Raw genomic sequence first — 23,927 nt, forward strand, 5'->3', positions numbered from 1 at the left:
GGCTGATGAATAATCTGAGCAAAAAAGACACAAACTTTGAGTCTTCTCTCATAGAGTCTTGATAATGTCTCTTGCTGTGGCGGTTTCCTTGCAGCTGAAAGAGCTTGGGTTTTATTTCTTCTTCTTCATCTTTGTATGAAAACAACTGTCTACTTGGTTTACAAAGTTAAATAAAATATGGGACCTGAACAAATTAAAAGCAATGCACGCAAAATATTTACACTGGTAATCTTGCTAATGGATGGGAATCTTACTCTGAGGATGTAAAACAATTGGCGCTCTATACCCCCAAAGCTTTCCTAACTGGGCCCCCATCTGTACAGCTGCAATTTCTGTTCCTGGGAGTTTTTAAACAAAGCATGAGACCTTCATGAAGGACCTGTAACTATGATCATACCTGTCCTTCAGGTAGCTTGCCATGGACGTGCCTTCCCCAAGCATCTGCAGCTCTGGTTTCATGTGGCTTACACAGCAGCTGTGCCCTTGTATCCCCTTGCCTTACTACAGGGTCACCCCTTTCAGCTGAGATCTACCCCTTCCCAAGTGAACACAAATCAAGCCAGCTATCTCGGTCTTCCTCACCCATTTCTGCAGTCACATTGCACTGATTAACACATTCCCGTCTGCTCCGTTCCTGTGCTGAAGACGTGCTTTGAGAAGGAGAAGTACTCAGGGGAGCTGAAGGGCTGTCAAATGTACCAGGTACAGCAAACAAACAAGGGGGAAAGATTATCTCTGCAAAGTCTTTTGGCTGCCATGATTCCAGGTGGTGCTTATCATAATAGTGGCCATCATTTATTTTTATTTACTTATTTACTTACCTTATTTACTAATCTCCCCATGTGCACACCCCCCCTTGCAGCCCCATCCCAGTAGCTCGCTGGTGCTATAGCAAACCTCTGTCGTCACCCCAGGAGCTACAGGGAAAGAGGAGACGGGCTTCTTGGGGACAGGCAGGACAGTAGTCCCTTGGATGAGCAGACTGCCTTGGAGGCACCAGGAAACTTTTGAGTAGCTCTGAAACAAGACCTGAGGACCAGTGATCCTGAGCCTGGGGGTGTGCTGCAGTAAGGGTTTTATGAAAAGGGAAAACTCAGGCAAGTGACACGGTGGCCTGTACCCGTGTGGCTGAGAAGAAACTTTGAAGAGGTTAAGCCATCAGTCCCCAATGTCTGGTCACAAAAGGTTGTCAATTACAATGGGCAGGTCTTAACTTGCTTGAAAAAAGTTAGTTAATGTGTTTTAGTGTTCTGTGTGATGAATACACAGTAACTGACTGCTGGAAAATGTTTGCAACTCTTGGTCTAAACGTATGCTTCCTAAAAAAATTTTTAAGACATCAGTTCCTTAAGATATGTCTAAGAAATCTTTTATTCATTTTTGAACAAAGCATAACAACAACAAACTTGCAAATCTACAGGATAATATTTAATCTGCTTTATAAACATGCTATTTGATCTTGGGCTGGCTAAGCTCCACTGGCTAACATACTTTTTTTGTTGAATTATACTTATGTTAGCTATGACATTGTGATTGAAGTCAAGACTACAATAAAACTGCAAGTTTTTCAGCATGATTTAATTCCTTAATCTGGGCAATGTTTGAGTCGTATCCATGTATCATGCATACATGTTCCTTAGGCTAGATCAAGTGTTTTAGATGACTGGAAAGGCAACAGAAAGTTTTGCCGCTATGCAAAACCAGATCATACCAGCAAGCTGGAAATGGCTGCTTGTTCTGTTTCAGGGCCAGTCATGCCATACAAGGCCACATCCATCTTGTGGCAGAGCAGAGTAAAATCTCTTGTGTTTGCTGAGGACCACACCTCTCCTCTGTTTTGAAAGCAGACTCTTTCACACTGAAATCCCACACTGGAAAACTCTGCATCAGTCTGGGCAAAGAGTCGGACTGTTTTGTTCACCTACCAGAAAATGAAATACTACAGCATCACTTAGGAATACATTTTGAGCAGCTGCTTATTTCAAGATGGACCTACCTGTCACATTGCTTATGTCTACAGCACTTCTCTACATTTGCATATTTATTCATGAATGGTTAAGTGCATCTAACATTAACAAGCCTGCTCACACTACAGCCATGTAAACGATTTTTTTTTTTTCTTTTTTTTTTTTGGAAGTCAAGGGAAGGCCTGCTGGCAAAGGAACAAGTCTTTCTATAATCTCATTACTTGTCCCAGTAACCTCTTTGCTAATGCTGGCAATTGTGCAGCACACCAGCAGGTCAGACCCAGACCTGCTGGGTGACCTGCACTAGCTGGTTTAGGGCCAGCTGGATGGCAGGTGAAGCTGCGTGAAAATATGGCAAGCAAGAGATGCAGTGTTTGGAGAGGCCATGAGAATAGGTTCGAAAGGAAAAGGGAGGAATCCCAGCAGAATTTTAGTGGTGATCATTCTTGCACTTGTGTTCCTTGCAAACTCAGTTTTATCGACCCAGGCAGATGCTTGGGACCATGCACAGGCAGAGCAGGCTCTACCATGCCGGTAAGCCCTCCCTCTTGTAGCTGTTCCGCTGGCTGACAAAGCTCCAGGTAGCTGCTGAACAGCAAAGCAGGTCTCACTGCTGCCTCCAGAGCTCCAGATCTGCCTGGAAAACTCAGCCTTATTGCACCAAGGGAGTTTTCTGAAATGCAAAAAGAAAATCTGAAATGCAGCCAGTTGTGCTAGCATCCTAATGGGAGTTTTGGGGGCTAATATCTGACTCTCACACTGCCAGGTGAAGGAAGAGTTTATTACCCTCTTTTAGTAGGGCATGGGCTAGTTGTATGCAGATTTGAGAATATGAAGAACCAACCTCCTGCATTCACCTTTTTTCCAGGACAGTAATACTGAATGTATGTAGGGAGAAAATAATTTCAGCTCTAAATCATTAATGTCTGGTCATCTTCAAACCTCAAAACCCAAAGACTTTTGACAAAACTTCAATTTGGCAAAGATTTCAGTAAAAGTGCCTTTGATGTAGCACTACTAATTTCAGTGGAATTACACCAGTGATCATTACTGCCCATTTTGCATGGCACAGAAGAGCACCATTACCCTGAGTAGTCCACATTCAGGAGTGTTTCTCAAGAGCAGGCACATTTTACTGAAGGAGGCTGTCTTGGGTCAACTTTTGTCCTTTGTTTCACCTCAGGATTATCAGCTTCCTTGAAAATTACTCAGCAGGCAGAGAAGTGCTCCACTTCAGAAAGCACTGCTCTCAAGGAGAGAGTACTGATTGCCCCTCTAACCACTTGTAAATACAAAAAAAACCCCAAACTGCTTGAGGAAACTATCTCAAAAGGTAGCAGCACAGCAAGAACTGGCTTTTTTATTGTCATAAAGTGACAAATGGCAAGTCTGCCAAATGCATCTGGGCCCCAGGTTAAGACACTGCCACACTTCATGTGGGACTGGAAATGTGTTATTCCTTATGAGCAATGTTTATGGAAGTAGGAACGAAATTGGCAGGACCGATGGGTAGAATTAATCACCTTTCACAAGCAGGGAGTTCGGAGGTGGCATGTAATGAGCATAATGGTATATGGAAATGGTGCTAAAACGATTTTGTTGCTGTAATAAAGCGTCCCCCAATACTTAAATTTTTGATTCAATATTAAAGCACAATGCAGCATTCAAAGTAAAGATTTTCTTTTCAATACAGCATTTATTCTACTATGTGCATTTGACGGGCTATGGATTATTTCCTTGCTAGCACTAAATGTAAACAACTTAAAGCCCTCTGACTTTACTGTTCTGAAACATGAATCTGGAATAAATAGCACATAGGGAAGCCGTGCACCACATTTATGGCCATCACTGTGTCTACTGCATTCAGACATTTGGCATGATTTCTTTCTGTCCTGTCCAACATCTGTTCACTTATTTCTGTCCTCACCATGATCTGTTCACAGAATCATGACCTGGTTTTTTTTCCCATTTTTGCATGGTGCAGAAGCCACTCTACTTTCCTATGCTTGAACAAAATAAACAAGGAGCTGGCATCTCTGCAATCTCACTTGTGGGCAGAGAAACCGAGTCACCTGAGAGCAGCGGTGACCTAGAGCATCGCAAGCCCCGTGCCCTTTCCACTTCAGTAACAGAGAGACTTTTTAATGACATGATCTAATTTCTGCTGAAGGATTTAGCCCTGAAGAAATTGTACTGTTGCAGTAAATGAAGGAATACTAATACTAACTGTACATAGCATAGCTGCTGTTGTACCAGTGAAGTGGTGCCTTCTGAAAGTACAGCTTATTCACATTCCAGTATTGGAATGAGCTGTACAAATACCTGTATTTTTATGATAGTATATCTGGCCACTCTTGGAGCCCTCTGTCATTTTGACAATGTCTAATCATACAGCACAACTTTGGTGCATAAAGAAGCTCCAAGATGCAGTAGAGGGTTAGAGCTCGTAACAGACAATGAAGGCGGAGCAATGCTGAAATAGTAGCTTGTGGCCATTTTAATCACAGACTGTTAAGTAAAGCAAATGCACAAAATCATTGTTAAGCAAGGGTAACTCGCACAGCTAGCTATTTTGGGGCTCCATTCTCATGCAAGTATTCTCCTTTTAGCAGATTTGAGAAACACCTCCTATTCTTCCAGGGATAAGATTTTGCAAGATTTTTTTGAGAAGCATAACCCGAATTTCATAGCTGTGGAGGACAGATGGCAGCAAACCGCCTTTTATTTCCAAGCCACATCTGGCTCTGGTTTGCATATGGCTGGACTGCCTCGATGCTGGCTGCCTCACTGTACTGTCTCATACCCAGGAGCTGTGCCCAGTGCAGCTCTACCACCACCTCCCTATTGTGCACTACTCACCCTTGGTCTCATCATGTGTGCCAAAGCATTCCCCCTGGGTTTCTGATGAAAATGCCCTGGGAAAGGTTTGCTCAAAGCAGGTGAGAGATTCTTCTACCCCTGCTGACTCTTTCAGCAGTCATCTGGCCAGTCATCTTGCCGGACAGCAAGATGGTCCCCTGACACGTGCCTGCCTGCTTGCCTATTGTATTTGCAGTGGGTGTACAAATATACATAACCTCAACGGCTTGGCAAATAGACCCTCTGAATTTTCAGAAATGCTTCTTATAAATGTTTCTATTTCTCAGTCTTCCTGTCTGGATTCCTCAGTGTAGTATTTAATGAATGCCTTAATTTTCATCTTAAAAAAGAGAGCCAGAAACATCAAAGTACCAGCTTTCCTGTTTTAGATAAAATATGCTGACATTTCACCGAAGAGGGAGGATTTTTAGTAGATCATAGCATTCTTGTCTTTAAATATGTCTTTTAAAAAATCTCATTGATGCTTTCCAGTTTCAAATTCATGCTATTAATAGGTCAAAAAAAGAGGCTCCTGGGAGAAAGAAATCATGTGATTTTTTAACTTAAATGTTTCACATAAACAAAGACCAAGACAAAAACTGCACAAAGTATCTCATTTTTTGGTGTACAGCAGTTGTACTGAAGTGACTGGCTTCTCCCTGTCTGAGCATCAGCATGGAGATTCTGTAAAAGCACATTGAAAAAAGCCTGGATTTTATCTGTCCTCCTGCAGCAAACGAGGAGTGGCTGTTAACTGAATGTCTTCAGTGCTGTCCAAGCAGCACTTTGCCAAAGGCTTTATTAGGACTGCTGGAGCATGCCTAAAAGAGGTTTAAAACAGAGAAGGCTGCCTTCATCTTTAGAGTTTGGTCTTTAGAAACTTGGAGGGTTTTTTCCAACGTGAGTATCACTCAAGGTTTTCAGATTCAAGACTGCAGGTGACTATGACACATGTAGCAATATAGTTCCACATGCAACTGGCCACATTTCTTTTTAAAGAAAAGACAGCAATTTTCTAAAGAGCAATCAGTCTTCACAGCACTTTACACTGGATCTAGCCCAGCAGGTGTCCACTGAGTTGTGCTTCTGAGACCTCTTAAATGCCAAAGCACGGGTTGTTAAATGCTTAGCACCTCAGGACCTGTAAATCAATTTTTGACTCTCACTTTGTTTCTTGGTACGTGTTGTGACTTGTGAGTCTGCTGCTGAGGGGACATTTCAATAGGACATTGGGCCTGAACGAACTGATGAAACTTCTGGGCAGTAATCAGCTGGGTTGAACTGGAAAGCAAAGGTCCCACAGAGAAATCTCACTACCAGCCCACAAAATGCAGCAGGAGGCACTTGTAGATGGTAGTGGCAGCAAAAGGACCAGCAAACTTGCAGAAACTGTGTCTGGAGACAGGCATCCCTAATGTTTTGTGAACTAACACCTTGGAGGCCATAAGCAAAGTTGATTTCAGCGGGGTGGAGCATGTCTCCAGCATCAACAGGTCCAACCATTGAACATGACTGCATGGTAAAGAGTACGAGACCTCATCTGTCATGCAGAAGTCCTAATTTGTATAGAAATCACTTAAAACACAACTAGAAGCCCTCTGGTGCACAGCACAGTTAAAGTCAGTGAAAGCTGGAGTAATTTATAAAGTCTAATTCACTTGTGTCGTTTGTAATGCTTTCTGTCTGCTGCCTTACTAAAATCTAATTGCCTGATGTCAAATAGGCCATGGAGTGACAAGAATAGTTTGTGCATAGATACTATGTCTCTATATACACTCAAAAACTAACAAGTAAGCCTTGTCTGTCATGTCTAAAATCTTTCTAATTTGGGCTGGGTTTGAAGCCTGCTTTTTAGTAGTGAATGTTTTTTCTTTACACATAGTTTGCACAAGTCAGGTTCCATTCTAGCAATGAACATGGCATTGAAAAGACTGATACTGCATGTTTGGGCAGCCTCTGCAATCCTATTTCTTTGAACTGATGATTTCCTTATTAGCTCAAATTTGCTGAAGAGGATACACAGCTGGTGCCTTGAACTAGCATTGCCAATTGCTTTGCAAATTCAAGACCAAGGCTCCCCTTTTCTGGTCAGTGCAACAGGCTAGTTTGGTCAGTCCCTTGGCTGACCATTTTTTCCACCAGCTTCATTTCCTTCTTGCCAAGGAGCAAAGTCCTGCGTGGCTTTGGGCTCCTGATATTCCTTTCAACAGGTGCTGGTCCTGTCTGTCAAATGATCTGGCGCATCCCTCTGGCAGGATTTGGGCCAAACAAGACACATAGTCTGATGTACTGTTTAAAGGATTGCTTGCAACCAGTGCATCACCACTGATGAACTTCCCTGGGTGTGCTGCAGCTGGATTAGACAGTGGCCAGATGAGGTTGTAGCCATGTTTTTGGTGTAGAAAGCACAGCAAAATTTCCAGGAATAATTCTATTGGGTGTATACTACTGTTGCTTTCTGTGACAGTGTTGCTGTGCCCTGGGACACCCATGGTTTCTGGAAGATGTTTGTTCATTTGTTTTAATTTGTGCCTAGCTAAAATGTGATATGTCTACTTGTGTGAATGTATATGTGTGTGTGTCTGTCTGTATGCCTGTAAATGTGTGGAGACACATCTGTGGTATAAATGAAAAATAACATTTTTTATTAAATTAATGGTAGACTGATTTTATCCTTCATGAAACTCATTACATTTAGAGCACACAGCTCTTTTTTTTTGAAGCTTTAAGAAGTTTATCATTTTAGTTCTTCCAGCACATGCCTTTTTATTTACGAGAGATCCACAGTTTTGTTCAAAGATTTCAGTTTTTGCAGAACCAGCTAATTTGTGTGGTCTAAACTCTTGACTTTATTAGGATCTACAAATAACTTCATATAAAGGCACTGATGGTGAATAAAGTGTATACTGTAAAACTGACACTCTAAATCTGGAAGACCTGACATCTGGATAAACAGCCGATAGATTGCCTGAAATTGACTGTAAAGCAGTAATCAGAAATTCAGTGGGGACAATCTAATATTCAAAAGCAGAGGCAGCTCCTTCTCAATCTTCAGATGGTTTTTGTTCAGTCTGTTCCTAAGGTTTGCATTTTTTCACCTTACAGTCAAAAGCTCTTCGGGAAAAATGGCTGCTACAGGGAATTCCTGCTGGCTCTGCAGAAGAGGAAGAAGCCAGAAGGAGGCAGTCAGAAGAGGATGAACTGAAGGTGAAAAAGCTGGAAGAAAACATACACAGGTAGGGACAGTTTCCCTTTGCTTTGCTTAAAAACAGTCACTCCCATTAAGGCTAGAGACATTCCTCACCTAGGTCCTCATCTCTGGCAGCAGCTGATAGCAGCTGCACAGGGAAGAGTGTAAGAGGCAGGCACACATACAGCCAAACATGCCCAGAATTTGTCTCCCATATGTCCATGGTTTGCAAGGTAGAGCTATCATGGTATCTTTGTGTTTAATGGACTTCGATGGATTTCTCTCATGAGGGAGCTGAAAAGAGGGCTGAGTTGCCCCTTCTGAAGCATGTTTATGACTTGATCAACACTCGAGAGATTCTCCATTGCTTTACACCTCCTGCAGCCAAAAGGTGTTCAAAGAGGGGCAGCACTCTTTTGCACTCACTTTTCACTGGTGCAAATGACTTTTTGAAATGGACCAGCAGATGCTACCAGCAGCTCAAACATCTACTGCTTTCAGAAGCAAGTTTGGGTGTTAGAATTATTTCCTTTTATCAGTTTCCCATTGCAGTCTGAATTGATATTTGTCCCCTTTTTTATGTTTTCCTTTGTTTTGATACAAACAATGGGCTCTAAAGCTCATTTAGGAATGAGCTCTAAAGGAAAATGCTTTTATCCCTCGCAGGACAGATTCCAGAGCTGCTTCAACTGCAATTTACACCATATGAATTTAGAGTTTTTTCAGCTGGCAGAAAATTAACAAAAGTTGGTCAGATTTGTCACAACAGCTTTTACAAATGTGTCAGCTGAGGGTTGTAAGTGACAGAAAAAAGTAAACGGGACCAACAGTCCAAGGGTTGAGGTATTAGCCTATCATCTGGTAAACTCAATTTGCATTATGCCAGGTCTCTTGTGAAATTTCTTGGAGAAATCACTGAGAATGTTTCTTTGGGGATATACACAAGCAGACCAACCCTAAGCTTGGGTGACACTAAATGGTTTCTAGGTGGAAGTAATAGATCGGCATGAATGTAAGAGTTGCCTCATACTACTGGTCTCTGTCTTGTGATTCCTGTTAATTAAAACTGATCTGAGAATGTGTATTGGTTTTTCACATCTGTGGTAACACAAGGCAAGAAAGTTGGGGTTTTTTAGATTTCATATGCTACCTGACATTTTACTCCATAAATTAATGCAGTAGATGGAAAAAAATCATGGGCTGAACTTCAGAAACATGTGCTGTAATATGTATTACCTCTAGTGCTGAATGCTGCAAGGTATTAAGTGCTCTGACCCCATCCAGCAAAACACATCAGCATGTGCTTAATTTCAGCTGTGTGAGTGCCACCACTGAAGGCAATGAAACCTGATTTGCTTAATTAGTTCAAAGTGTAGGATGAAAGTCTGTGTAAAACCTTTGCCCCTGTGGTTTGTTTGGTTTTTTCCCTTAACTAAGGCCATGAAATAAAATCTTTTAATATTTGGAAGTAATGGAGCTCTCTTCTGGTGTGACCACCTATCTGTCAAATTGACAGATCAGCTGCTTTCTCCTGAGTTGAAAGGACATTTGTTTGACAGCCTTGCTAGCATGCTTAACTTCCCTGTTATCTTTCCAAGGGAACTCCAAAGACAGTAAAAAACTATTTTAATTTAAATGAGAAAATATTACACCTGAACTGCAGAGATAAGACAGGAGAGGTTGAGGTCATTAGTCTAATTACAATATACATCCCTGACAGCATGACACATCCGGAGCCCATCAAGATAGGCTGAGAAGGTAAAGGGCTGTAGAAAGGGTAAGAAGAGAGATGTCAAGCATGTTATCTGGAGGAGTGAAGTAGAATGAACTCATGCTGAAAGGATTTTTTTGGTGCCTGTGCACCACATTTCCCCTCTGCATTCCCAGGAGAGAATCAGAGAGGAGGATTACGGGTGAACCATTCATATGTTCATGTTTGCAGGGGCCTAACGGTCCTGTGGAAGTGCACTATGCACTATCCAATGGGACCACTATGAAACAGCCCAAGCCTTCTCAACAAGGGCAATGGAGGACAGACTAAGCTGGTTCACCAGAAAGGTATAAAACTACTGCAAGAACAGCCATAGAGCTGATGCCAGGGGACTGTACAATCACTGTGCCATGGATCTTGCATACTCATTAGAGTCACACTGCATTGTACGTGCAAGCACAGAGCAGCCTGCAGTATCAAGACATCTGTGAAAGAGTCTTGTGGCACACATGCTGGGTTTGTCCCTACTGCAAAATACACAAAGTCTTTTACATTTGCTCCAGGAGCAGGGTGAAGCTTACTTGTGAAGGCCAATGTCCAAGCTCTGCTGGCAGCCAGCACCCATGCCCCTGCTTTAGCAAGGGGGGACATGAAGTCATCCCCTTCCTCTTGAAGCAGAGCATCCCATCATCATCACAGAGAGCAGCATTTCTTCTGCTCACACTGAAGCTCTCAGGAAGGTCCCTTTCTCATACCTCTGCATTTACTACATGAACACTCATGGCACAGGAGAAATATCCATCTTTATTTGCAGGCCAGGCATAAACAGTAGGTCTGACAAGCTGAGTGAACGGCGGCACTTAGAACAGAAGACGGAAGTAGATAGTGTTTGAGACCAGACTAACATTCATAAATGAGGATGTGGGCTCATGTAGGTCTGTGCTGTCGAGAAGAGGCAAATATCTCTACCTTAGAGAAACAGTAGGGCTGGCTGTGGGTTTGTAGATGGTCCTGAAGGCCTTGCACATAACACAAATGCTTCAGTTGAGTATTGCTCTTTCTAATTCAGTTTTAAGTGACTTTGCCACCAAAATCAGATGTTTTGCAAGATGTACACGTGCTTGTAGTGCTTATTCTTAAGGTAGTATAACCAGTTCTCCTTTGTGTGGGAGGCATTTCATTTCAGCTGGGCAGCAAAAGTGCCTGAGTGTACAGACTACTCTTTATTAGACTTCCATGTTATCATGATACAGGAAATCACATACGTACTTCAGCTTGTAGCTTGCAAGGCTATGTGCATATGAATAGAATTAAACATGAGTAAGTGTAATGATTTAATGAGCTCCCTCATCTGCAAAAGCATTTGGAAGAAGGATGCCTACATTAGTCAGCATTTCTGTAGACTTCATGCCAAGCAATTGAAAAAATATCTGCATCACAAAACTAGAAATAAAGCAGAACAAAGGATGCAATACAAATAATTAAATACTATCATTATGCTGATAATTACCAACAGGAGGACACAGAAGTACCAGATGCACATGCAAGTTAAAAAAACAGGGACTGCAAGACTAGGACAAGATGCAAGCATATGAACAGTGTAACAGTGGATCACAGACAGAATGATCATTTGATAGTTGGGATTAATACGTTTAGAGATTTTGAAATGTGTGAACACTAGAAACAGTCTTTGCATCCAAGAATGCAAAGTGGAAATAGAAGCATAAGCACACTTGAAGCAAGTTTGGTCTGGGACTCCCGGCATTTCTGCTTGCCTAACTTGAGTCTTCAGAATAAGACTTACGCTGCCCCATGTAAAAACCCTGGTATTGTCTCTTGCATGTCTTTAAAAAATTGTTTGGTCCAGTGAACTGAACAAGAAGATTGGACCCCTTATTCAACATTCATTGAGTGTTAAGTGGGCTGGAAATTTGTCAGTAGTGGGAAGGATGGAAAGGCATTGCTGCATTATTAATGTTTGAAAACTGGCTGCAAGTTTGGTGGTACCACTGTATCAATGGCAGAGCGAAGCCAGACATGGATTTAGGATATGTCTCGGCACAAACTGTCATTAGACATAGACAAGCTTTAAAGCTAGTTTAGTTTTTTGGGTTCTCCTAAAGATCTCGGGTCAGTGTTAGAGGAAAGCAGCCACTTCTGAGTTTCTTTCCCATTGTCACACAGTGAGAAAGTGATCTCCTGTTTTCTGCAGCTACCTTAGATTTGGGGTAAATGATACCAAAGGAGTAAAAAAATTAACAAAAAGCATATCTCTTCCCTTAAACTTATTCTCAAAATCACAGATCTGGAATATATTGTTTAGGATAGCATTGATACAGATGCTCAGCGAACTTCCACAGATACATTTCTGATAGTGTGTTGTAGGTGAAAGAAGCACTGGAATGTGTGGCATGCCTCCCATGGTTATTTTTACCACATGACAGTTTGTAATTTTGCAGCAGTGAATGGAAAGTTGGCATTCAACATCTGGGTATTAACAGGCAACATTCATAGAATAGAGCAGCCCACCCAAAGCCTGCTGTTCCTGCACAGCATTTGAAAGGCTCCCTAAATTAGTTTGTTTTACTAGATTACATTACAGTATGTGCTGGCAGCCCGTGTTTACTACAAAAGATTAAGAGTTTTCATTGCTCTGAAGCTTTCATGTAGCATGCCAACACGAAATACTCTGTGACGACATATCTCCCTACTTGATGATGGACACTGGCATAAGATACCAAGACTGGACTTGTTGTGCTCCTGGAGAAAAGAAACCCACTGAGCTAAATCCTCAGTAAAATGCCATATCACTTCAGTAATCAACAGTCCCTCTGTTCACATCAGATGAGGAGGTGCCCATCAACTCCAAGGAGAGACAAATCATTGTGCTAGCAGAGCAGCCTTTTCGGACATGTGGACCAGGCAGACAGGTTAGAGTAGTGGATGCTGGATCCCCAAAAACCACATGCAAGGGACGTTTGAGGTGCTTCAGCACTGTGGCAGCTCTTGGGGGTGAAGCAATGCAGGACAGCAGCCAAGGTATATGTGTGTCCCCTGTTCTTACTCAGGGCTACTCAGCTGTCAGCATATCCAGCTCTTAATGTTTGCAAAAGCCCTTTGGGGTTGTGGAGTGCTTCACTCTCGTGCATGCTGGTGGTAAGCCACAGCTGTGTCACCTCTAGGAGAAGGCTTTTCCATGATGGTCCAGCATGCAGGGAGAGTTCCAGTGTTAATGGTGGCAGGGGCAGGTACTTTAGACCATAGGTCATGAGCTCTTTCCTGGGACAAGCACATATCTGGTTGCTGTTGTCTTGCTGATGTGGGCAGGTGGTAAATACATGCAAAAACTCCCTCCCTCCCAGCAGCTCCCATCTCAGAGTGATGATGTTTTTCTATACTTACAAAACCTTGGAAAGTATTTTAAAGAAGTGTTGAACTGAAAGATGCCTGTGAGACGGACTGCAGGACAAGCACAGCTTCCATCCAAAAAAAGCACTTAACCTGATGGACCAAAAGAGATGCTGAATGTAAGCTTACACAAGAGAGATGACCAGTGATGGAGGAAGAGAGATGACAGCACTTCTTAAGCAAAAGGCGTCTTGGTTGTATGAGGGTCTCTTTTGTTGTACTGTGCTCAACCTATGACTGCTTACCAGGTATTAGACAGAAGTCCTAATCTAGGTAGAAGAAGATCCAAAATGGAGTAAACTTCTCCAAACCTGGCAGAATTGTCCTCTTCTTCCATTACTGCAATTGAATATTTCCAAGTGAATGCTCAGATTTGAGTGTTGTCAGAGAGACTGGGCTAGCCCCTGAGAGGAAAACCCTCACCAAGCTGATATGATATGCAGAAAATAAAATCTTATTAATACACTATCTTATTAATAGACTATGACTGCTTCACAGATCTCTGATTTTAGATGGGGTCTACACCAAGGTCTCTTCTCATTGCAGAGTCCAGCAAATACAGGCTTGTAGTTAAGTTGTGCTTGTCATGGCTGCTGCACCTGTAGCATTTTCTCTCCTCCCAGTGTTCATTCTTTCATTTCTTCCTGATGCCAACGTTTGTTTCCTGCTTCTTTTTCCCAGGATAAAAACTTAGCATGTCTCAGACTGGGAACTCCGGCTATAATTCAGTCTTTCTTGGGACTATCACTAATAGTCTTTGCATGACAGAGGGAGAGAGAGCACGTAAGACACATGTGAGAGCACTCCTTCAAAACAAGGATCATCTGATGTCAGAACCAGCTGCTCAGACCACCCCTAGAGCAGACAGTGCAAGCCAGGACAAGAGGTGCCATAAAACTCTCCTTAGCAAGGTCTTACCCATTTACCTTCCATCTTAGCCTTCAGAGAGATATGAATGGTTGCTGAAGCTTATGCTAGCGCAGAGAACAGTGTGTCTTCCAAGTGCGTGGTCCACATGAGTGTGACTGTTTTACAACTTCCACATTGATGACAGCTGGAGAAAATGATCAGGAACATTGCTTATTCAACATTTTGGGGGTTTACCTAGAAAGCCAGATACAGCTGTAGACAAGCCCTCTGTCTGCCTCCACATGCTGCCCATATGACCAGTTGCACTGGGTGAGCTCTCTAAGAGTGAAATAGCAAAAATGAGCCAGGCAGTCTCTCCAAATTCTGCTCACCTTATGAGGGAAAAATCAAGCTTTCTGCACAGGAGCAGCTGTTTGTACCCAAGTCCTCTTGTCTGATTCTCTGCTAAGATTGATCAATATCAGATCTCATCTGCTGAAGCTCCACAGATTCTAGTTCCAGCAACCCCTAAGGACTTTGGTTTCCAAACCAGCACATCCTTCACCTCCCATAAAGCTTTTGCTGGAGTGTGTTTCATATGTGATACATTTCTTGGGAAAACAGAAACCAAAACAAAACCAGGCAAAAAGCCTCAACAACAGGAAATCCCAGATTTCCAAAGGAACCCACTCTGCAGTGTGATTAGAGAATTCTTCAGGACTTGTAGGATGATCTCAGAAAAGCAACGAGTTAGGAGCTGCTGGGTGGCAACGGGTTTGGTTTTTTTCCATATGGTATAATATATTCAGATTATTTAAAAAACAAACAAACAAACCCCAACAAACCCAAACACTTATAAAGAGTAACACAGCTTACTACCTCAGTTCTGAAACTTGACCCATATTTAAAATAGCAGAATGATATGCCAGTGCTTTAACAATTGCCTAAATGCTGGTGTTCTGGGTTAAGGAGTTCCGGGTTTAGATCCCAGGATTTTCCACAACTCCTACTCATTGCTAGCTTGTAATTACTTAATGATGCCTATGCATCTTATAAAGTGGACAAAAGGATTAACTGTTCAGTTTGAACACAGACCCCCTCCACTCCAGCTGTGTCTGCTCTCCTCAAATATGTGTACCAGATATGGACCTTGATAAAAACACCCATTTGCCTAATTTGGGAACAAAATACAGAAGAAATTCCAAAGTCCCATCTCTACATATCAAGGAATTTCCACCTCAGGTGCTTTTGACACTTCATCCATGTCAGTATGCTATAGATTAAGAGACATGTTCCTCAAGAAGGAAGGGACACAGAGGCTTAAATTCAGCCCTGTATAGAAGCAGCTTTTCAAGAACACCTCTTCGAGGCAAGCTAATAGATTGTAAAGTAGGATCAGTTTCTAAATGGATTAAACCTTTAGGACAGTAGATCATATGCTACAGCCCCTTGTGAAAGGGGCAGTTACTACCTCTGGGCCAGGTTCAGCAAGAAAAATGCAATTTCAATCACTGCAGTCTTTCAATAAAATGGACGTTCTGTGCAAGGCTTGTTTCTAGTATGTTGCCATACTAGATGAGACTCAGTAACAAATTATCAAGTGCAAAACTTCAAAGCCTCCTTGTCTTTAACATTTCAAAACTAAAAATTTCATGTGACTCTCTGTGTGATGCTGTTTGAAAAATGGGGAAATCTCTTTATAATGCATGTATTTATCATATGTGTTGAATCACCACACTCCCTCTGTATGCAAAGCCATCTAAGATCATCACACTTCTTTTAAGCCTAGTAGAATTGACAAAGGTGTCCTGAACCAGTAAATTGTGGCATAGCATAGAGTAGGAATTGTTGACTTCATTACATCTGAATTAAATCTTAATCATGGGACAAATGGGATTGTTGCCTTGAGTAAAACAAAAAGGACTTGTCTCCATTCCTTTCTTTGTTATGCTTACCTTTGCTGGAGTTGGCTGGTTGGTTGGCTTTCCTTGTACACAGGCCGTATACTACCACAGAGCAGTCCTGGCGAAACAGTCCCTTCCACACAGTTAGTCCATATAGTGCTTGGTGGATGGAAAAAAACCAAAATTGTGGAAGTTCTGTAAAAGAAAGGCATGTTTGTGTGGAGGTGTCATACATGTGCATAATTTTGAAAGAGATGACAAACCTGTAGTGTATTTACAAAGAGAAGGCACAGACCTGGGCAACAGCCTGGGTTGATTTTATTGTGTTTGTGCGTTACAGTGATTATTTACTCTGTCTGCACCTTAAATCAGAGGACTTTCCTCTTCCCTGCCAAACATCTCTTTATGGTCTGTGTCTGTGTCCGGCAAGGCCAGAACATGCAGTGTGCACAACATGCTCACACACACGTGCTCACAGAGCCTGGGAAGACACAGTTCTGGCCCGTGGTAGCTCCCTTCTCCCAAAGGCTCGGGTTCATTCTGTAAAACTGCAGGAGTTTAAATAATTCACCTACTTATAGAGCATCATCTCTAGTGTAATCTCATTAGTCCCCCATACAGTCAGTGAGAAAAGCATCACCTCCATGGCCCGTGTAAGACTATCCCCCCTACTATAGGTGCCTCAGTAATGTGCCTCAAGTGAAATTGGTGGAATTTAAGCCTTAATGTTACTTTCTGCACAGGCACCCTCCACTGGGCCTCGGGGCGCTACCGTCATGCAAATAGTCATTAATAACCATTAATTATGTGTCCGGTGCATCATGCGTTTGTAACTCCAGGCCCTGCCCTGTCATTCTTGCTAGTAGTCCACACTTACACGTATCTCTGCAGAGCTGGGCTAGCTCTGTGTAGGTAGAAGTGCAATTAGAGGAGGAGTAAGGTGCAGTGTCTAGAGCCACCCAGTGGGCATTGCAAGTTTAGCCTCTTTTTAAAAAAATCTGCAGTCTGAAAAGTACGTCACCTTCCCTGTAGGGTTTTTTAACTGCTGCAGTATGTGAATTCTAAGGCAAAAATAATGCAAATCCCGGCTAGTGGTCCACAGAAGACAAAGAAAGACTGACTGTGCCATCAGGAATCCTGACTGATAAGAGAGGGACAGCTGTAATGGATTTTACTGAGAAGTTGCAGTTGAAGAAAAAAGCAAAGTCCCAGAGAGGCACGTTCAGGAGCAGAGAATAGTCTGCTGGCACATGTTATCATGGTCTTACTATAGAAAAGCAAATGAGTAGTAACAGGGAACCTCAGTGTGTTGGAAAAATGCTGGTAGCCATCCAAGAATATAGCACATGAATGATATGGTCAAATCAACAACAAAGGACATTCAGAGCACTCAGATCAGCATGTTACAAATGTAAAACATGCTCATAGCCATGTACAAATATGGGCTTTGTAGGATGAAGTGATATATGACTCTGTAGTGTAAGACACTGAGAAATCAGGTCCCAGTGCCAGATTGTTGTAAGAACTCAAACTAGAAAACTGACTTGGTATGACAGATGTGCAGAGGGGCAATGAAACAAGTTGGGGAGAGATAGGTAGTAATAAGAATAGACAGTGGAAGAAATTAAACAAAAAATGCACATGGATTAAAACCATTTAAAAGTCAGACTTGCATGGCATCTGCTGTGACCTGTTGTTGTTGCCACGGGTGAAAAAGGACTCGATGGGGATGTGAAAAGTACTGACAAGCAGTAGCGGGGGGGGGGGGGGGGGGAACAAACCCAAAGACATTTTGTAAAACCAACAACATAAAAGATGAGTTCAAGGCCAGATATAGCAGAGCTTTACCACAGATTCCTACATAATCAACACCCAGGACTCCTGAACAGACAACAGGTTGCAAGGTTTGTTCAGCAAGGTCAAGCAACTGGAGTAGCTTATGACCTTAAAATGTCATTAATGGCTTACAAAATATATCTGGGGGGGAGGTAAATTCCAATTTGCAAGGAATTGGAAGCAGACTTGGACAATGTCCCTGTTTCTCTTTAGAAGTCCTTCAGCCAATGAAGACTACCTGATATACAAGGAGTCATACCTATGGGACAGTGGAAGAGAGGTATATACTGAAATGAGTCCAGCTGGATACTACCCATGTAAAAGAATCTGTGGAAAAGAGTTTGATACACCCTAGGTGTCAGTGACGTGAGGCTGCTAGGGCTTGAAGAGGGATCTGCTCTACTTTCTCTGTAGCTGTCAGTCTGCATCAGGACAGATTCACCTCAGTATGGTATCAAAGTCCTAGAAAGACAAATAAGTTCAAGAACAAAGCACCTCCTGACAAAAAGATGCTCTGAAAAAGGTGAAGCTGATTCTGAATAACTGGATCACTGGTGAGATAGAAATTTCAAAAAGCTGTGAAAACATACTGTAGCTTGTAACTGGTCTAGAAGACCTGGCAGAACAATGCCATGTACACGCTGTTGCATGCCCAGGAAAATGCATTTAGTCCTTCACATGAAAGATTGTTAAATTATGCCTACTCTGTACTAAAACATTTTTACTAATGCAGCTACAGAAGCAAAGCTACCCTTTGTGGATTCATTTGTTACCAGCAGAAAGTATGGACACTTAAATAGAATGAGCTCTACAGGCAGAGGTTATTGTATAACCACTTCTCTACTGGAAAACATACTGAAATAAAAAGTGCTTAAAAATAATCTACCCTCTAGGCAACAACAGCATGTTAGCGGGATAGCCTGAAGTTGTTAACTGGAGAGAGACACCGGGACCAGGTCTTTGCATCCTGCATTCCTCTAGACCATGTAAGTGATGCAGAGTGTGTCCCTGGGAATTGCCTCAAGGAGAGAAACCAGCCATGACAGGATGAAGCCCAAAATTACCCCTAAATTAAATTCTTGCCTCTACCACCGATTTCTTGCATGACTTGAAGCAAGGTACTTCAACATTTCTTCCACATCTTGTATTCCAATGTTCATTTGTGTAATCATCTTTCCCACACTTTTAGCATCATGTGATCTGAGCTCTCTGGTACCGGAATTGCTTCTCACTGCATGAAGGGAACATCACTGGTGTCCCTTAGATATCCTGAGCAAATTTTCATTCTTCAGAATTCTTCATGTTCTTCTCTTATTTTGCAGTGGCAACACAAATATGAAAGAGATGCTTATTAACACAAATGGTCCATGCTTCTAGAGAAAGCAGGAAAGAACAGCCTTTCACTGAAAGAAGTGATTCACACTGTGACTGGACTTCTGCTTCTTGCTAAGACTGTGTATCTGGCTCTTGGTTGCACACCATTCTGATGTATGAAAGCAGCATGATTTGAAAGCAGAAAAGCCGCATAGTATTTGGGTGGTGTGTGCAAGTTACGGTGTGAAACTTAGGCTTTAACTCTTTAATATGCAAAAGACAGAGACAGGCAAGTTTAAAATGTTCAGCAGCATCTATTGAGTATAGGCTCTGGTGCTGAAGAAATAAATAATCCTTCAGTTAGCTCTGAACCTGTGTGCTGATTGCACTGCAGCTGTAGCAAGGTGGAGCAGCTCTGTAAATACTCAGGTGGTTGACTGTGCACTCCCATGGCTGGTGGTCGCATCTAAGCTAGCTCAGATACGTTAACACTGTGTTACATAGCACTTTCACACTGCAGACTTTCACACTGCAGCACAATTACGTCAAAATCTGAGGGCTGGCTTCAGCCTCAGTGGTTGTGGTAGTTTCCACTCATCTGTAGGTAGCTGGTGCAGGACAGGTGCAACATGGTCTACCTAGACACCCAGCACTCAGCTGGGTAGCTTGAGCTGGCATCTAAGTTGCTGCAGCCTCACTCGTATCAGCGCTGAAACAGTGCAAGCTCTGGGTGGGTAGGGCACATCCCTCTGTGCTGAGATCATACTTCTGGTGGTGCTGAAGACATCGTTTGAGGTGCCTCAGGCCTATAGAGTGACACAGCTGCATAATTAAATGGGTAGCTTTTGTTGATAATTCCTGGGGGTGTTTTATTTTTTAATTCAGCTGTCAAAATCCAGTTCCCAAATTATTCATTCATCTCTAGTGTGATGGTGTTCTTCTTATTCTTGCCCATTAACCACTAGGCTTGTTTTATTTATGTCTGAAGGAGCTTCTTTTAGTCATTTCTGCGAAGAAGAATAATCTGCAGCCTGCTAAATCCACAGTACTTTTGGACTGGGCTACTGAAAAGGCAAATGCATTTCATGGTTTTCCATGCAAACAGATGAAACATTGATTTCTGTGGCTTCTTTTTCTCCTGCTGTCACTCTCTGTATGCAGTGATCCAGGAATCCTGGATCCCCACTGGATCTCCAGGTGGGGTCCATCACCCCACCAGATGCCATGCACAGTGGTATATATATATTCATTGCTGCAAAGACTATAATATAAGCCAGTGAGGCAGGCAATCACTAGAAAAGGAAGTGGGGACCAAAAGCATGGACTATAGCCTCAGTTTTCCAAGCCTGAGTGACCTGCAATGTAGATAAGTCAAGTCTGTAACCAACTGGTGGCATGAAATTGTAACATAGATCTTTAACACCAGAAGAAACACATGTTCTCTGCAAACAGATACCAGAGACGGAAGGCAGTTCCAGCACAGACCTTGTTATCTTTGATGGCAGCCCAGGGAAAATGCCTTAAATGATGGAGCTACAGCTGGGTTATTTAAAGGACATTTCATTTGTAGGAAGCCGATTTGAGAAACGTGAGCTTGCCTACAGAAACTTAACTGCACAAAAGGTGAATAAAACAGATACTCCCAGTAAACATGGGTTACTGGGTTACCTTACATAGTTAAGAGTGTATGTGGGGCAGAGTGTGTATTTAGAAATTACCAGAGAAAACAACTTTTATTTAAGTCTTGGAGCCCCAAGCCTTATCTGACAAGTTTTCCATTCAATTTTATTTTTGTGCCTTTCTAAAATTTATTTAGAAAATTGCAAATACAGTTTCCTTGCATGAGTCCCTCTTTAGCCTCCTTTCCACTCTTTAAATTTAAGGGTGCTTATTAATCAGGACAGTGAATTTTATACAAGTGATCCTCACAAGAACCCACATTGCTATCAGGAAAAGGGCTGGCAGCCTAATGTGCAGTGAGATGTTTTTCTTTAGGTCCATCAGATAAAGGGACACTCATAACAACCCAGGTAAGGGTTTTTAAGTCTTTCTCTTGAAGCTAAACCTCTTAGTTCCAAAAGAATAGAAGTGGAAAATGAAGTAATAGTAAGTCACAGCAAAAACCTAAGGGTTTTCTGACTTGTCTGATGATCTCTGAGCTTTGTGACTTGGCACACCTGAAATGAGCTCAGAAAGGCAGAAGGGTCCTCAATTTAAAAACACATTTCAGGCAGCAGCTGCTGCAGAGCAGCACTATGTTACCAGCAGAGCCAGGCTTGTAAGCCTCATCTTGCTGGCAGCATCCAGGCTGGGAAACCAGAGAACCACTTTCATCTCCTTAAATGCCATTCCAGACGGGTCACATGGGGCCAGCCATTGATCTGGTCAGGCGAGGACAATCAAGCCCACTGTTCACAAGTTACTCCCAGGAGCTTAAGATATCACTCCTGGCCTAGGGGCGGATGGTTCATATCTGTTACATTGTCATTCCAGTTTTGATGCCATAGGATTTTCAGCTAAGTAAAGAAAGAAAGAAAGAAAGAAAGAAAGAAAGATGCCATCATAACAGCATTCTGACTTTAGGAAATGCTATAGCAGGAGAAAACAATGGAGCTGCAACAGGCTTTGCACAAATACCACGTTCATGTCCCAAAACATGCAAGAAGAATGCCTCATGCCTTTGAGCCCTTAACGCCTTGGGATTGCCTTTTGGGGAGAGCTGTGGTGTCCAGGAATGGGGTCCAGCATGAGACAACTGCAGGGTGTCACTGTGCCAAGAACATGGTGATCCTCAGCTCTGTTTTCTTCATGTGCAATAACTGTGCTTTCACTTGGGCATGTTCTAAAATATTTTACCACCAAAGGCTGTAAATACCCACCAAATCAGATGTAACTTGTTATGTCACATATATGACCACTGAAAGCCCAGTTTTAAGGCTATCGGTAACATTAAGTAGTCTTACAGGCAGGCAGCGGTGGTCAACACTCCCTTGTATCATCTTTTAGACAAGTTAATTTCAGGAGCAACCACCCTACAGACGAAAAAGCTGTGTAATCCTCTGCTCTTTGCTACTTAACATCAGCTTGACAAATGTGAATCATCAATCATAATGAAGCTATGCCACAGAAAAATCATCCTATTTTCCTGTTGAGGCTATCAAGAAAAAGTCTTTCATGGTTGTGTAGCATGAAGTGTCAGGTAGAGTCCTAGAGTCCAGCTTGGTCTGGACAGCAATCTCTGAAAATGTTATCAATTTTTTGGGAGGATGGATTGAAAACAGGTTCCAGTAATAGAAGTCTGCTTCACACCAGGGTTTTGAGAACGTGTTTTTTCTTAATTAGCTACTTTTTTCTTAATGTTGGTAGTATAGAGTTTCTACGCAGAGAAATTCAGTTATGAGGTATTGGCATAGTCAAAATGATACCACCTAAGGCAATGCAAAACCTCAGGTGTAACAGAGACACTGCTGTGTTACTGCTGGTTTGTTAAATGCTTTCCTTTCAAACTTACAGAGCATGAACACAAAACCCCAACAGATCAGACCGATGTCCACCATGTAAGAGTCACCCAAAATTCCATACACACAAAAGAGGACTTGCTCTCTCTCATCACTTTGTCATTTCCCTAGCAGAAGAGACAGACTTGAATTATCACATTGAAAGCCAAAAAAGATCATTGTTGCAGCAGATACAAAAGAGAAAGAAATTCAGAACTAAACTTGGACTGAGAAGTGCCCTTCCCTTCATCCATGCCTCAACTTTTCCCTCTCTTAGGACTGGGAATGTAATAGCTGACAAATGCTTTGATATCTGCAAGCAATAAGCAACATACATAAGAGCCACATCCTGAAATCCTGGCTCATGGTGCCCACGTCTACCAGGGATCCCTGGACCAAATTTCTTACCTGCAGTATAGGTTGCTCCATACCACTTTTTTGAAGACTGCTGTTGCACAGCATTTTGCAGGCAGTCATGTCACTCTTCAAGCATTTCAAAGAAGAGAGGAGAACAGAGTATCCACACTTTCTCCCTCTCGAGCGCAAATGGAGGACAGGAGAGTGCACTGTGGTTCTCAGGTAGTGAAAACACCTCCTTAGATATGGCATGTAACAAATGCAGACATTTAATGAACAGGATAGCTTTTACAGGTCCCTTCTTGGTGCAGACACCTGTGCTTCAGCAGCCCCCAACAAGCACCACCAGACCTCCCTTGGGCACCAGGTTTGCTAGGTGTGGCACAGGATCTCTGTTGGGTTTTCCCGACTAAATCACAAACTTGCTTACTTCAGTGAAGCTGTTCCACACTTGCCTTGATTGCAAATGAGATAATATGGCTTTTCTTTTGGAAGATTACCAGATCAACAATATTCTTGTACAGGAATGGATGTGAAACAAAATGCCTGAAGCAAAGTAGTGTGACTGATATGACTTCCTTATTACCACTACTTATTTTGTCATCCGTAGTGTCTGTAGGGGGTGACTGCAAAATTACCTCTCCTGAAAATGCCTTTTTTCTCACTAAAAGCAGTGGTATTTAATCATTTCACAGCTTCATTAAGTGGCTTGTCTTAATACTAACTGCATCAGTACAGACTACAAAGATCATACTGGTATCCTGAATAAGATGAGAAATATATTGATATTTTTCCATCCTAGCAGTCCCTACTCAGCCACCTCATCTCTCAAAGGAGAAGACATTTGAAAAACCTGATGCAATGACCCAGCGTTTCTAAAAGGTGATTCTTTCTTCATTAGTCTTTGCTTTTCACGCTGCTGAGCTGAAAAGGATTCAGGGCAAAAAAGGAAAGAAATAGTGATAGCTGCTGTTTGATCAGGAAGGAAGTAGATTGTGCTTAGCATTCTCTGGCTGAACTGCTTGTCATTGTATT

The 23,927-nt window shown here is 42.3% G+C and overlaps 1 protein-coding gene across 9 annotated transcripts in view; it reads left to right on the forward strand.

The window, feature by feature from the left end:
- Positions 1 to 23,927, forward strand: part of PALM2AKAP2 (PALM2 and AKAP2 fusion) — a 271,043-nt gene that overhangs the window by 53,314 nt on the left and 193,802 nt on the right. For all 9 annotated transcript variants that reach the window (XM_049796111.1, XM_049796113.1, XM_049796114.1 and 6 more), the window contains exon 3: positions 7,932 to 8,062. In XM_049796111.1, coding sequence (XP_049652068.1) covers positions 7,932 to 8,062 — 131 coding nt within the window. The remainder of the gene's footprint in view (positions 1 to 7,931; positions 8,063 to 23,927) is intronic.

This window comes from Accipiter gentilis, chromosome Z (assembly GCF_929443795.1).
Source record: "Accipiter gentilis chromosome Z, bAccGen1.1, whole genome shotgun sequence".
NCBI classification, from domain to species: Eukaryota; Metazoa; Chordata; class Aves; order Accipitriformes; family Accipitridae; genus Astur; species Astur gentilis.